At 37.7% G+C, this 16,422-nt stretch overlaps 1 protein-coding gene across 6 annotated transcripts; it reads left to right on the forward strand.

The window, feature by feature from the left end:
• Positions 1–4,147: 4,147 nt before the first annotated feature.
• On the forward strand, positions 4,148–15,920 carry nek8 (NIMA-related kinase 8). Of its 6 annotated transcripts, none has more exons than XM_041995799.1 (15): positions 4,148–4,238; positions 5,172–5,377; positions 6,612–6,844; positions 6,943–7,074; positions 7,500–7,708; positions 7,809–7,888; positions 7,978–8,165; positions 8,905–9,052; positions 9,309–9,385; positions 9,572–9,689; positions 9,808–9,958; positions 11,909–12,072; positions 12,789–12,941; positions 13,579–13,655; positions 15,018–15,920. In XM_041995799.1, exons 1-15 carry the CDS (start codon positions 4,192–4,194, stop codon positions 15,198–15,200), a joined length of 2,166 nt encoding a protein of 721 aa, XP_041851733.1. In that variant the 5' UTR covers positions 4,148–4,191; the 3' UTR covers positions 15,201–15,920. The 6 variants fall into 6 exon arrangements, with proteins under 6 accessions (XP_041851733.1, XP_041851734.1, XP_041851736.1 ...); XM_041995800.1 differs by having other exon boundaries at positions 7,981–8,165; XM_041995802.1 differs by having other exon boundaries at positions 13,579–13,737; positions 15,015–15,192.
• The last annotated feature ends 502 nt before the right edge of the window (positions 15,921–16,422 follow it).

Consider the following 16,422-nt stretch of genomic DNA (forward strand, 5'->3'; position numbering starts at 1 on the left):
CGACATCGATCTACAGTGAGCATAGCAATTATCTTGTAGTAATGGAAAAAGAGAATAAATATGTAGGTTCAAAAGACTGAATTGTAGTCACATTTTTCTACAAAGATTATATGTAAATGGATGCCAGAGTATCTTAACATGAATCCCCTTTGTGTTAAAACAGACCTCTAGCTGTATGGACTCTACAAGTTTATAAAAACTGATAGCATATGTTGTGAAGGCATGACCTGTCAATGATTCCAAGAGCTTTGCTTTATATTCAAGTTTCCTCATAAATGTTCAGTAAAATTAAGGAGCAGTAAAAGTCTATATTGGTTCTTGGTCTTCTTTGGTGTTTCTGTCATCTGTTCCTGTCCTGTTTTTTTACAACCACAACTTTCTAACTTGCATCCTGCATAACTTGCAGGACTTTTTTCCCTACCATCCACTAATATACTGGCATGATTTAGCTGAACCAAATTTCCACTCTTGAAATATTTTAGATCTGCAGGGCCCTTGTCCTTTTTATTGAGCAAATTCTACATAAAGTTGTTTTTTTTTCTTCTTCTTCTTTTAACTTGTCCTGTCTAGCATCGTAGCAGGCAGACTAATTGTCTGGCTGTTGTGTTTTGCCGAACAAATTTTCTTTGACAAGGGGAGTTTTATGGGTAAAAGGCTCCTCTTGATCTGATTTTTTTTTATTTGTTTTATCTTATTTATTTTGAATTATAAAATTTACATAATCTTGCTGGACTTGACCGGAGGGGCCAGAAAAAAGGAGAATAATAAAGAGAAGTAAAAAGAAAAGCAGAAAAAAGGAAGAGGAGACAAAGATACAGTGTATAGAGGCAGCGACCCTTCAATCCAACCTAACACCAGACAACCAACTGCTACACCTGTACAGAAACATAACAGAGAATTTCCTACAGCTTTTACAGGTAAACTAAGCTGACAATGAGCAGGAGTTCTTAAAAAATTACCAAAGTACCAGAAACACACACACACACACACACACAAAAACTACACAAAGGTAGCTCTTAGTGTATAAACCCACTGGATAACTCAGTGACTGAGTCAGCATGCAGACTATGAGGAATGAGGAGTGATCAGAGATAAGTGTGGTCGTGCATGTGACCACGCCTCTATGGATGTCAGAGGCAGACTAGACTTTTTCTTTTAAGTGAACAGATTTTATTGATCTTATTCTGGGATTTGATGCTGAGAAAGTTTCTCTTTGCTTAAAATAGCAACTTGACTTCCAGCACTATATTTTTAACTCTGTGTTTCTGATCTTTAGAGTGCTACACTGAGCTTTTCTACTGGCTCTGGGAACTATCACATTAGTAAGTGAAAAATTACTTTATTTTAAGAGCCTTTCCACACTAATTTATGCTGTCAGTACGTTATCATCCCAGCATTTCATTATTGCTTTTAGCAGTTCAAGTAATATCATTTTTCCAAAATTGAATTACTGTTTTGTATTCAGAACTATTACAAAAACAGTGCATACTTTTTCACAGCAGACATAACATTTTTTTCATCCTATTTTTTCATTATTATTTAAATTTGTGCTTTTTCATGTTTGCTGTAAAAAGTCATGCTACATGTGAAATGGGTTATCTAGAGAAGATAAAAGATGTCTGTCAGTGATAAATGACCTCCCTCACCCACAACTTCCTGTCATAAGTCTTAAGAAAACTCTAGAGATTAGAAAGATTAAGCTCCTCAGGCACATGTTCATACCTGGAGATCAGCACCAGTTTCACTGTCCCACACAATGCATTCCTGAACACTGCCTGTCACACAGATCTGCTGCTGAGAGAGGCAGAGCGAGTTTATTTGTATAGCACCTTTCATGTACAAGACAATTCAAAGTGCTTTACATAAAACATTAAAAGCATTACAGTGGGGTGCAGGAAGCAATACAAAGTTAATTAAAAGCAAGCTTTGAAAAGAAATCAAACAAATTATATAAAAACAAAAAAACAAAAACAAAGCTAAAATAAAATAAAATAGATAAAATGTTATGCAGTTGATCAGCGTTTGGATTGAACTATAGTCTCCTGGTGAGATGGATATGTCGATTAGTGTGTCATTAGCATAATTAGGGTAACATATTTAGTCATTTCTCATAATTTGAGTCAGTGGCGGCATGTGAATGTTGAACAGCAGTGAACCCAGGATTGAGCCTTGGGGAATTCCACGACTTATTTCTCTTTGCTCAGGTTTATGGTTACCTATAGACACAAAATAGTCCCTGTCTTTAAAATAGGACTCAAATAAATTAGATGCATTGCCAGCCTGTCCTTTCCAGTTTTTTAGCCAGCCTAGTAAGATGTTATGGTCAACTGTGTAAAATGCAGCACTGAGATCAAGCAGTACCAGGACTGAAATGTGTCCGCTATATGTGCTCATGTGGAAGTCATTAAAGACCGTAACTAGAGCAGTCTCAATGCTGTGGTGTGGCCAAAAACCTGAATAATAGACATCAAAATAGCTGTTTAGTGACTGGAAGTTGTGGAGCTTGTATAAACATTTTCACCAATCGCTCGTTTTATGATAACCTATGTTTGGGCTTTTTTTGTTGGCATTAACAGCACTCTCAAAGAAAAAACAGGAATTATCAGACAAAGTAACACCCATTATCAAGACCTCTAGAGATGACTAGATCCAGACAATGTCTTCTGTTGTTTGTTTTTTCTTTCACACACTGAGTAAGACCAATGTTATTAAGAACACAACACACTTGTTATTCTGTGGGTTATCAGTCACCAACAGTAACAACACATTCAAAGTCAACACAGATTATTGACAGCAGTTCAGCAAAGTCATTTAAAAAGGTTGCACAGTATTTAGGTGGTCTGTATACATCAAGGAACAACACAGGAGAGGTGGAATTCATCTGGAGAGCCACATATTCAAATGAAACAAAGTTTTTATACAATATATACATCCATTGGAGGTATTCATCCAACAAAATAGCCACTCCTCCATCTTTCTTATATGACCTAGCTTCAGAGAGGGCCAAATATGTCACTAAGCTAGTTGGAGGCGTGGCACATATACCTCAAGGCTTTTTGAGGTGCTTCTTTGTTGAGATATTATATCCCTGAGAAAGCACAAACTATTGTTTGTAAAATCACAGACTCCCTTCCCCCTAGCATAATTTTAAAAAAAAAATGCAAGGAAAGGTTCAATTACCGGTACATACAGATTACTGTTTGTGGTTATCATTATTTCAGACTGATAACGATGGTGGAGGTATGCACTTCAGCACAACACAGAGCAGGCTTTGTCACAACACAAAGCATTTATTATCCCCATCATGGCAGAAAGGGGAAACAGTACTCATGCATACCCTTTCCAGCTTATCTCAGGGGAGGGGAAGGCACTTCATAATCACCAGGTTTCTGGAGGTAGGACTGAGGTATCCAAAGTCCAAGGTTAAGACGCTGCACTAATTACAAGTGTCTCACTGGTTGTCACCACCTCGCCGTTCCACTCCACTTTTCACATCAGTTCACTTTACTTATTTATATTTACAAAGCATACTAATACACACACACACACACACACACACACACACACACACACACACACACACACACACACACACACACACACACACACACAAATTGTAGTCTAAAATGTTGTATAAACTTTCAGAAAAAAGGAGATTTAGAAATTTTAGTTTTTAAAATTATTACAAAGAGTAGGTCAGCTTTCATGCTGTTAAAATGATGCAAATTATTCTTGTACTTAATACTCCTCTTTGATGATCTACTCAGAATCCCCAATTAAATCATTTACAAGTAGAAATACCTTGGCATTCCTCAGTGAAACCATTAAATCTGAATGAAGAAAATGCAGAAACACATAAGGAGAAAGTGATTTTCTTACTGCTGGAAGAAGTCAGTCCTACCAATGTTGAAGCTGTATTTTAATCTCCTAGAAAATGTTTGAACTTGGTGACTTTTGTATTTAATATATTGAGACATTAAGTACCGTTACAATTTTAATGTATCTCGTTAGATTCCGATTTATTAACAATATTGGAATTTAAGTATAAATAGAAGTCTGAAAATATGCACCGTGTCACATTATGAACCTTTTCGGAGCTATTCTGTCTTTCTCAATTTTGTCCCCTAGTTGTTGCCGTAGTCCTGGGGATGGGTTGCCTGGAGACGTCGGAAACGTTTGTCCGTAGCAGCGATGGAAAAGTATGAGAAAATCAAAGTTGTTGGGAGAGGAGCTTTCGGGTAAACCACACATTTTTTGTAGTTAATTTGCCTTATACGCAACTGTCTGTTTAACATGTCAGTTGTTGGGTAATAATACCCAAAACCAAACATTAGGTCGTTTTTTCCTTCAAAATGCAGCGGAATGTGCCGAGGAAGAAAACATCTGGAGGGAGGTGACGAAGACTGGGACATTGTTTATGAGAAAGTTATAAAACATTCTGAAGCAAAATTGTAATTAAATCTTATTGATAAAGGTTTAAAATTTTTTAAAATGTACTTTCTTTGATAAAGATGCAGAAATTGTCGTTAGTCAAAACAGATACTATCAACAAAAGTACAGTAAAAGTGGGTAAAAATGACCCATAACATATTAGTGCAGTGTGCTGGTGTCATATTATTAAAAAGTGGATGGGGAAAAACCCAAATTTAAGTTAAAGTACCAACATAACAATTTAAAATATAGGATTATTCTTACTAAGCCATTAATGTAAGATGACTTAACAGCTGTGGTTGTTTGAGCTAATGCTAATTTTGAGCAATTTTCTTTTCATCTGTAAGTAATGGTTATTATTAGGAACAAATCTAATGATTACCCTTTTCAATAACCAGGTGAGAAATATGGTTACATTCTTGTCTGATATGGGACTTTAACTGCTCTACTCCCGCTCTAGTAGGTAGTAGGTAGGCCAGTCCAGCTTCCTGAATCGTGTTCATATATGGCTTCTTCATTGCATGATAGAGCTTTAACCTGCATTTGTGGATGACACAGTGAAATGTTTTCACAGAGGGATTTCCAAGTTCCTCAAAATGTATGATGCATCACTGTCGACAACAAAATCAGTCCCAAAGCTATCTAGGCTCTACATCACCACATCTAAACTGAAACATATCATGCCACTATTCTTTACAAAAAAATATGAGTAATTTTTCTTCCCTTTCCTGGCCTGTCAGGATTGTTCACCTGTGCCGGAGGCGTAGTGACGGGGCTTTTGTCATCCTGAAGGAGATCCCGGTGGAGCAGATGTCACGAGATGAACGCCTGGCAGCTCAGAATGAGTGTCAAGTGCTTAAACTGCTCAACCATCCAAACATAATTGAGTACTATGAAAACTTCCTGGAAGACAAGGCACTCATGATAGCAATGGAGTATGCACCAGGTAAGCTCAGTGTTGTCTCTCGAAATACCATCCTCTTTCATTTTCTCTACATTGGTTTGCTTTTCTCATGCTTTAGAGCTGTAAGTCTTCATTCTTTTTCCATTCCCACGTCAGACCTGGAAAGACCACTTATAATGTGTACAAAACTGGTGTTTTATGAGACCATGTAATCTGGTAAATTATATTTGTGGAAGTACAGTGTCATCATTGACTTAAAAAATTTTCTGCATGATTTGGTTTCAGTAGCCTGGACTCATCAAATTACATATTTTTCTTGTCTATACTTTTAGGCTGAAGACTAACTTTGAACTGTCTTTGAGACGTGTTTTATCATTTCTTTATTGGTTTGACATCTGCTTAAAATAACTACCACCTGATGTTATATTTGTTGATTGCCATCAACCTATCAGCAGATAGAATAACATTAACCAGTAGCAGTGGCTGGTATTTATCTGGTGTGAATTGGTTTTGTTGAATTTAAATGACAGGATTTATGTCATTTTGATGTGCTCAAAATATTTTTGGGGGCCATGTAAGCACTGGAAAATTAAGCTGGTGATAAATTACAGACTAAACAGTCTGTAAATTTTACAATTACTATCACATAATTATACATTAAACTAGACCTAAATTACAATTACAGAATTACACAATGGGTTGTTTTTTTTTAAAATAAGACTTATATATAAATACTGGATTGATGCAAAAGCAATTGATCTCATAAATAAACTTTGTGTCCTATTTTTTTATTATTATTTTTTTCTTAAGATTTCTTCCTTCCCCATCTGGTTATTGTGTGTTACATCATCATCGGTCTTTCTATTTTTGGTGTTGTAAGTTTAGTCAGAATAAGTCTTTGTTGCTTTCTGCAATTTGATATTCTTTTTTTAACCCCATGAATGAAACTAAATAAAGCCTAAACAGGAAGGCAAGAGGGTAAAAAGTAAACAGCTCATTGTTAGCTAAGATCCCAAAAGGTCTAAGAGCATCTACTCCACTGTTGCAGATAAAGAGATAAATATAACTTATTTAGAAGGCTACATATTTATCTCTTGGATCTTTATTCCCTCCTATTTTCCTCTCACAACAAGAGTACCTGCTGTGTTCCTAAAACCTGTTAAATCCATTGCTAATTGGCTTTGATATCTTCATCTCACCCAACCCATTAACTGTTTGATTGTTAGAATTAAGCATCATTATTATTTATTTCTACTTCCATGCTTTCCTCCTGCAGGTGGAACCCTGGCTGACTACATACAGAAGCGCTGTAACTCCCTCCTGGATGAGGATACCATTCTTCACTTCTTTGTGCAGATCTTGCTTGCTCTGTACCACGTGCACAACAAACTCATCCTGCACCGCGACCTCAAGACTCAGAATATTCTTCTCGACAAGCACCAGATGATCGTCAAAATTGGCGACTTTGGAATCTCTAAAATCCTTGTCAGCAAGAGCAAAGCTTACACAGTAAGAAAATTAGTTTTGATTTGGAACAGTAAAAAACAAAAACATAATTCAGTAATGTGTGCTTGCATAAATTAATAGCTGCTCCTTTTGCTGTGCAGGTGGTTGGGACTCCTTGCTATATCTCACCGGAGCTGTGTGAGGGAAAACCATATAATCAAAAGAGTGACATCTGGGCTTTGGGCTGTGTGCTGTACGAGTTAGCGAGCCTCAAAAGAGCCTTTGAAGCTGCTGTACTTATTTCCAGTTATCCTTTATTTTTGGGATGTGATGATGTTGCTTTGGCTATTGTAGTCGTATTAATCTTACTAATGTATGCTGTATAAAGTCTGGCTGTGTTTCAAAGATATAAAACCATTCTAAACAAACATTAAAGATACAGTAAAATCCCCATGGAATACTCCCTACATTTCTCATTTCATGAGAAAACTGTAGGTTTTCTTGTATCAAAGCATGACGCAGATTGCTGAGGATTTTAATATTCAACGAATCTGTAATTCACTCAAATTATTTTGCTTACATTCAAATCTATCCACACTTGATCACCAATGTGAGAACCATATTTATTTTTGGATATAGTTTGAGGATGGGCTAGTGGATTTTGTTACACATATCTTCCATATTTGTCATAATTTACACTCGTTAATTTCTCTTTCAGAATCTACCTGCCCTCGTTTTGAAAATCATGAGCGGCACCTTTGCTCCAATCTCAGACCGATACAGTCCAGAACTCAGACAGCTTATACTCAACATGCTCAACCTGGATCCATCCAAACGACCTCAACTCAATGAAATTATGGCTTTGCCCATATGCATCAGGCCTCTTCTTAATCTCTATACAGATATAGGCAATGTAAAAATGCGCAGGTGGGGCCTTAATACATTTATAATGATAAAATCTTTTAGACTGACAGTGTGTTATTATGGTTTATATCAGTGAGTTAATATTCTCAACTTTTTCCACCAGGATTGAAAAACCACTCTCTACTTTGCAATCCGGTCCTCAAGGCAGACCAGGAGGGAGAGTTCCTACCAACAGGTCCAGAGGTGAAGCACATAATATTATTCTTTGACAACTCATCAGGCTTCACCACACCAACTATAGCAGCGACTGGTTGTCATTTCTTGCTCTGTAGCAGATGGATTGGTTGGTTTAGGATCTGGAATGTTACATTCCCTCCCGCTGTCCTCGGTGTATACGTGGGGAAGTGGCATCACCACGCCGCTCCGTCTGCCAATGCTTAACACTGAAGTGCTTCAGGTTTCTCTTGGTCGCACTCAAAAAATGGGAGTCACAAAGTCCGGCCGTCTGATTACATGGGAGGTCTGTTTGAATCCTGACATTTTCATACTTTTATAGTTCCCTGAAATGATTGATTATAAAGCAAAAACAGCTAAAAGCTTTCTGGTTTGAATCCCAGCTCTCAAGTATTGAATTTACATGTTTTGCATGTGTTCTGTAAGTTAGCTGCTTCTGTTTTGCAGTTAATCTAGCAATAAATGCTAGGTTAATAAAGATAGGTAAATCACAGCTTACTGTAATTGTAGAGCTAAAGTTGGGATAACCTCCAGCTCCCAACAATCTAGACCAGAATGAAACCATTATTAAGAGTTGTTGGATGGAAATTCTCCCTGTAATACTGACCAACTGTCAAGGAGCATCTTTAATCTACTCATCACTTCTTCCAGAATATTCTAGATACACTATCCAGTTACAGATAAAAAAAATGTTTTATTCTCTTTCTACAACACCCACGAGTACTGCTTTTGGTTTGTCATACAGACTCAAAGTGCATCATTAAATGGGGAAATGTATAGGAGAGGCAGAAACAGCAGCAGTTGCTTGAAGAGTTCACAGTCCACACAACTATTTTTTTTTTTTAATTTTCCATTTTTGAAAATTCTTTGGAAGCATAGAAAAGCACCAGTTGAATAAGCTAGGGTAATATGTGAGTAAAAGAACATCTGGACAAGACTGAATGTTACAGGTTAACAGTGTTTTAATTGTTTATAACAGATGTGTATTTTTTCAATATGATATTTATTACATTGTACTGTCACAGGCTCCTTCTGTAGTGTCAGGTGAAACCAGTCTTCCTGGTGTGGTGGAGCAAATGCAACCACCCTTCATTTCTCGCTTCCTTGAGGGTCAGTCCGGTGTCACCATCAAGTCTGTGGCCTGTGGCGATCTCTTTACCACCTGCATGACAGGTTGGTGGACAGTTCCTCTTTGGATTGATCAAACAAATCCCAGCTGTGCCCAGTCAGTTCAGCTAGGACATACGAAATCAAAGTCTGCTTTTTCTTTAGATATTGCAACAAATTGCTGCAAAACACTGTGGCATTTGAGCGTAATATGAAATTGTAAATACAGCAAACTCTTTTCCTGATACTTTGAATCCACTTGTAAAATAAACCTCCTCGTGCTTGTTTGTTTGTTTTGGTTTGTTTTTTTCTCAATTTGCAGATAGAGGCATTATCATGACATTTGGAAGTGGGAGCAATGGCTGTCTAGGACATGGTAATTTCAATGATGTAACACAGGTAGGTGTTCACAAGATAGTATGTCACATTCAAAGTCAATTTCAGTTGCCACTTTTTATATACACCTCACTAAAGCTAAAGCAATCTACTGCAGCATTTATGGGCAACCAAGACTCTTCATTTTTGATAAAAATTTGTTTTTATACTAATGATATTTTTATGATCTTTCTGTATTTTTACTTGGAGCCTAAAATCGTGGAGGCTCTCCTTGGTTATGAGCTGGTTCAGGTGTCTTGTGGAGCTTCCCATGTTCTTGCTGTGACTAATGAAAGAGAAGTGTTTGCCTGGGGAAGAGGTGACAATGGTATATCAAATTAATCTCTTTTTAAACTTCTGGTTGTCCTTTTTGTTATTTGTATGTCACTGATTTATGATAGCGACCTCCTTACTCACACTTTGAATGTTGGCTTTTTGCTTGAAAGGCCGCCTCGGGCTCGGCACCCAAGACACCCACAACTGTCCACAGCAGGTGTGTTTACCTGTGGAATTTGAGGCCCAGAGAGTGGTGTGTGGGGTTGACTGCTCCATGATTATCAGCACCCAGTGCAGCATTATGGCATGTGGAAGCAACAGGTAGGTATTCTGTTTGTCAACCCAAAACAGTCAGTAACTGCGTTTACATGGAACACTTTTATGTCCAGTCACAGTCGAATAGAATAGAGGCTTTATTGTCGTTGTTCAGCGGGATACAGCGAAACTTTATTTAGTAGCAATCTCCAGCAGCAACCACATGTCAAATGTGCATATTTACAAACAAACAGCCACATGTATATAAATAAATAAATACTAAAGTCACTGCAAAAATAAAAGTAAATGTGCAAACTAAAAAGTGTTTAGGATTATTGTTGAGAGTGTAAAAGAGTAGTAAGTACAGCAGTCTATTATTGCACAGGGTTGTTGGGTGATGGTGGGGAGGGTGTCTCATATTTCCCGTGTTTCCTCTTCACAGCCATGGGAAAGAAGCTGTGTTTGGGTTTTTATGACTCTGAGCATGCCAGAGGGGAGGGTGGTAAACAGAGTGTCCTAAGTAGATAGGGTTGCTTCTGGTCTTTGTGGCCCATCAGAAGACATGACTCGAGTAGACCTCATCCAAGTGTGGGAGTGGGGTGCCAGCGATCCTCTGAACCATCTTGATGAGCCGCTGCAGCTGTTTCTTCTCTGCTGCGGTGCAGCTGGGGCACCACACTGTGCATCCATAAGTTAGGACACCCTATTATTCAGTGGTAGAAGTTCTCCAGTAGGGATGAGGGGAGTCTGTTCATCTTCAGCTTTCTTAAGAACATGACATGCTGTTGGGCATTTTTGATGATGCTGGTAGTGTTCACAGTCCAGCTCAAGTCCATTCTGTACGGTGCCTCATCATTGTTACTGTTAAGTCCCAAGACGATTGTCATCAGCAAATTTGACGAGGGTGTTGGAACTGTTAGTGGCAACGCAGTCGTAGATGTACAGCATGAAGAGGACCGGGCTCAGGACGCAGCCTTGGAGAACATCTGTGTTGAGCATAATGGTGGAGGATGCTGAAGTTCCCGTTCCAACATGCTGTGGTCTGTTTGTTGGAAAGTCTTTGATCCACAGACAAAATGTGTCATGTAAACACCTCACCTTATCCAATTGGCTTTGATTGGAAAGAATTTTCAATCTGATCATCAGGGCTGGTTTAAACCTTTTTATGGTCGATCAGCAGGAAAAATAACTATGTATACTCTCATTCTGACGGTTTCTGTGGCATATGTTGTTTCTGTGCATCTTTGAACCACATGGTGGTAAGGTAACGTAATTACTTTCAGTTAATCATTTTGACTTTAATGGCGGCAGCAAAACAGAACAGGACTGTATTTGAGAGAAGGTTTTTATTGGAAACTGAAAGAGTTAAGGATTATTAAGCATCTTGATGGTCAAAAGATTAAAAAAAAATAATCTTCTTCTTTTGAATTAGCACGCATTGCACATGTCAAAAACGTCAATTTTTCCATCGTGTGAACACACAACTGATCAAATCATTTATCGAGCTTCCATGTTAAAATGTCAGCTGGAATCTCTGATCAGACTGATTTCAATCAGACAGATGAAACATTTGTCCATGTAAACGTAGCTAGTAATGAAGAGCAGGAAAACCACATTTATTTCATATTTGAAAAGAAACTGCTACAGTTTGGAAATTTTAAAAGCACGATGTAATTTATACCTCTAACTCGCTGATGTATAAAATCTATTGTGTACATGGAATGTTGGTGTATCAACAGCTTAGAAAGACAGTTTTATGGTGCACAACCTGCAAGGCAGCATTCTCCAGAAATGACATGGTGTTTGTACTCTGTGTTAATCCCACTTTCGTAGAGCAGATACATATTTGTGTTAGAAGGCAGTAACCAAAGCCGTTCACTTTGTCTGTGGGAAACATGTTTTTTACCGACATCTGACCAGGAGTTAGGTCCTAAGTCAAACCTTTATCTGCTCTATGTGTATTATACATATATAAATGATTTGATTGAATGCTGTGTTTTGTGTGTGTGTTTCTAGGTTCAATAAGCTTGGCCTGGATAAAATTACTGCCAGAGAGGAACCAAATCCTGCAAATCAAGTAGAAGAAGTTCATTCTTACACTCCTGTTCAATCAGCGCCACTCAGCACTGAAAAGATTGTTTACATTGACATTGGAACAGCCCATTCTGTTGCTGTCACAGGTCAAGAAACTCATCATTCTTCATTTATGTATGTGTTGCAAGTTCATTTGTCTGTTTACGGGCAATGCACTGTTTGTACCACTTCCATCGGGAAAGCAGTACAGGAACATTAAAACCACCACTCAGAGACAGCTTCACACACAAACACACACACCTATGTCCTGGATGCACTTTATCCACCCTGTAAAAATTACTGTCTGCTGGAAATTCTCTGACTTTCTGTAAATATAGGGGTGTTCTTCTATCTTTTATATATTTATTTTTTACTTATTTATGTGTACCTGTTATATTTCTGTTTCTTTTTATGTGGGCTTAAGCCAAGAGACTCCTCAAAATGTCATTATGCTTGCATAATGACAATAAAGAATGAATGAGCTTTACTATAATTGTACAAAATAGTCAATGGTTGCTGATTACTTTAAGTAAAAGACTGCTGGGAAGGATTTCCGGCTTTAACATGCTTGATTATTTCAGTTAAAGTTAAAGGTATAAGCAATACAAAAAGTAGAAATCTTAACTTTTATTTCACTATCATTGGTAGAAATAATACTGCTCAAACACAGTTGTAGTCATTGTGTCATAGCCTTGATTTTAAGATTTAGAGATGAAAAACTGCTCACCTGATGTGATAATCTTTTATATATATATATATATATATATATATATATATATATATATATATTCCCCTTTGTGTTTCCTGTTTTTTCAAAATGTAGAAGGCGGTCAGTGTTTTACTTTTGGTAGCAACCAGCATGGCCAGATGGGCTGCAGTTCCCGGCGGGGCAGTCGTGTGCCATACCTGGTGCCCATCTTGCAGGGTATCACTATGGCTGCTTGCGGTGACGCCTTCACCCTGGCTATTGGATCTGGTGAGCATAAAGAAGTTATTTTATGTCCTACACAAGAACAAATGTTCTGGGTTTTACAAAAGTTCACTGGATATTTGAAGCTATCATTCATGCTATCATGCATATTTGTTATTTACAGATTTCTTCACTATTTATGTAGCACAACTTTAACTAAAACAAAAACAAAAGTAAATTCACTTTGATGAATTCGGAAACAACTGTCAGATTTATTTCCATGTAAGCTGAAAAATGGCAACTGTTGGCTACATGATACATATTGTGTGTTTTGACTTATGCTAATTGGATAGACATACTAATCCTTTGTTCTGGTCCTTAAAACGTGTGGGGAAGCAGATAGCAAACAGATGTGTATGCCTTTCGTGTGTGTGTGTGTGGGTTTTGTTCTTTCAGTTGCTTGTAAAATGGTCAAATGTTTTCTTGTAGCAGTGACTGACTCCCTGGGGAGAAGACAACAGCGTCTGTAGGTTTCTTTGTAGCAACAAGGCTTTGTTTGGCTTAGACTTCCTACAGATTGAACCTTTATGCTGCCACTGCAGGAGAGACAGAGCTGTCGCTTAAAGATTTGTGTGGATTATTGCCTCTTGGGGGTCTTGCTCTGAATTTAGTGACCAGCTCCTTTTTCCTCTGTTTTTTGCAGAAGGGGAGGTGTACACATGGGGAAAGGGGGCCCGTGGCCGACTTGGAAGAAAAGAGGAGGATTGTGGGATACCGAAGGTGGTGCAGCTTGAGGAGAGTCACCAGTTCACAGTGACATCAGTGGCTTGTTGTCATGGCAACACTCTGCTGGCAGTGAAACGTAATATTTTGCTCATCTCCCTCTGTTAACAAAGATGTGAGATGTTGGGATGTGGTGAAATCCAACTAATCCCTAGATAAAAGACTGACTGCACTTGATACAAGTGTATACTGAGAGCTCCAGCAGAGACACCTTGCTGCAGGTTAATGTGAAAGAACTCATTTGTGAGTCTAAAAGCTCAGCAGTCACCAAAACAAGATAGATCTCAGCATATAGTAACTCGATCAGAACATTTCTACCTAAATACTAAAAGTGATCATATGGTCCAGTCATTGCAGTTTTTGAGGCTCCATGGTTATTATTATAGATGGATTAATGACAATAGAGCTTTTACTGAGAAAAAAGAAAAATCAGTAATTACTATGGAAAATCCACAGAAAACCAGTGGCTTAAACTTGAAATTGAAAATAACTGCAGAATTAGAGAAGATTAAATTGCATTACAGTTTAATAAATAACAGATGGCAATCCTTCCTGCAGGGTGCAGTCCTGCTGCTAAAAAGCTTCCTTTCACCTGGGTCATGGGCCAGATACGTTGGAGATCTCGGAGATTTATTGTTTTCCCCTCGAGAAGCATGTTCAAGTTTTATATATGAAATTTTTCATGACTGTCCAAGCAAAGACAAAGAAAAAGTAACAGTCTTCATTTTTTAATTACACTTTAGATTTTTGCCTTATGACCAGACAAAAATCTGAAAAACAAAATAGCTTTACCAAAGTTATGTTACTGTTTAATCTTTAAAAGTTTATTTTAGATAGTTAGAGTCAGTAAATAAGATGGGTGACATGTCACAAAATTCATGACAGAGTAACTGAGGACATCCTGTTTTATTTTTATTGTGAAAGATGACAGTCCTGTGTTAAAATATGATTCACCATCAGTCTCTGCGATGGATAAAAGGATAAAACATTCCACAGTACCACCAAATCTAGTACTACACATGACTATAAAAAACTTACAGACCTAAAATGGTAATGTCTGAGCAATTTCCACCATAGGAGAAATAATTAACTGCAAGTAGATGAATCTGCTGATTAAGTTGCTGATTATTTGGATTAACAAATGTTAGAATATGATTAAGTTTTCAAGTCAAGGTTGCACGTTCAGATTCCTTCAGTCCGAAGCAAAGATGCTCAGTGTACTGTCATGGTGTATATAGGGAAGAAAGATAGAATGAGCCACGTAGTTGTAACTTTTAATTTCTGTCAGTCATCTTTTCAACTACTGCACTTCTAACTGTACTGATATTGCTCTTTTGTCTTCTGCTCCTTTATCAGCAGCTCTGTTTGAGGAGCCTGTTCCGAGATGATTTTTATGCTGAAAGCTTATCCCCTGGATGCCTGATGAGCAGAACATCATCCTCTAAGAGACGAATCTCCACTGCAGCTGACCACTTTCCCAGCCTCACAGTTTCTCTTGCTCATCCTCTCTTATCTACTCCTATAAAATCTATTTTTCTTTAATGGACGAATGTTAGTTTCAGTAGGTGGCCTGTTAACATACAAGGTCACAACTTATCTGAGGCAGCAAGTGTGTTTTACAACAGGCCTGCAAAAGGAATGTTACAGCACTGATACTAAAGCTGGATTACAGTGGATCATTAGGCAGCTCTCATGGTGAGCCATTGTCCTCCCTCATGTGCAACATTCGCTCTGTAAACCATGAAAAGCCTGAGAAAGTCAAACTGGTTTGAGCTTTCTTAAGACTGTGGTGAATGAGACGAAAAGAATGAAGCCACTCGAGCGTTCATCAGTCAAATGATGCAAACACATTCATCTTGATCACACCATCAGTGGTCACTTTGTGCTTCATTAGATTAGTTCTGCAACACAGCAGCATTCAGGCCAGATAACGAGAAGCTGTACAGGGTTAAAAATCACCCCCTTGTTCACTCATTCACTGTTCTCCTTAGTGAGCAGTGTGAAACCTGCTCTTCGCTCTTTAGCAAGCAGTCAGTGACATACTATCAACTGCACTGCTTCTGTTGTTTCCTTTTGTAAAAACATTTGAGGAACTGTACAGATAATTTTCACACTTTGAACTCAGAATATGGTGAACAGTAGATAAAGTGCATCTACAGAAAAACAGTACAAAATTTCAGATACAGGCTTGAATTTTGTGAAGATTCTTGACATAACTGTCACATTTTTATTATACTGTAAATGAAATCTTTGTATATGTCATGTAAACTGTATTTTTGATATGACCAAAGATTAAAACTGCATCTAGCAGCAAGAGAACTCAGCAGGAAATTACATAAAACATGCTGATGTTCAGACAGAAAGGGCTCTAACACTGTAAGACCAGAATGAACAACAACAGGCTCTGTGGACAGAAACTTCAGCTTTTTTTAAGTGCACCGAGTCTCTGTCCCTATCAGCAGGATAGAAGACGTTTTGTGAAAAAAAACTGATTAGATTTAAAAAGAGAAGAAAAACATCACAGCTTCTTTATTTACTGTGGCATCTTGAGGATGAGTTTTGAAACATACAACCTCATCCTTTCATAGAATGCAACAATCAGAAATTAAAGTAAAAGTGAACAAACTGATAGCAAACATGAATGATTTAAATGGATAATTACCAGCACCTTCAAGATGAAGCTCTATAATAATGTATTATAGCTTTGATCTTTATTATATTAAAAATGAATAATGTAAATAAATAAGTATTCCACATTAATGTG

Source organism: Melanotaenia boesemani, chromosome 9 (genome assembly GCF_017639745.1).
Source record: "Melanotaenia boesemani isolate fMelBoe1 chromosome 9, fMelBoe1.pri, whole genome shotgun sequence".
In the NCBI taxonomy this organism is placed as follows: domain Eukaryota; kingdom Metazoa; phylum Chordata; class Actinopteri; order Atheriniformes; family Melanotaeniidae; genus Melanotaenia; species Melanotaenia boesemani.

Bases quoted from the DNA above. Each gene is read 5' to 3' on its own strand.
- nek8 (XM_041995799.1), top strand. From the start codon at position 4,192: ATGGAAAAGTATGAGAAAATCAAAGTTGTTGGGAGAGGAGCTTTCGG. The intron at 4,239-5,171 runs GTAAACCACACA...CTGGCCTGTCAG, and splicing joins GTTGGGAGAGGAGCTTTCGG to GATTGTTCACCTGTGCCGGA. The intron at 9,386-9,571 runs GTAGGTGTTCAC...TTTTACTTGGAG, and splicing joins ATTTCAATGATGTAACACAG to CCTAAAATCGTGGAGGCTCT.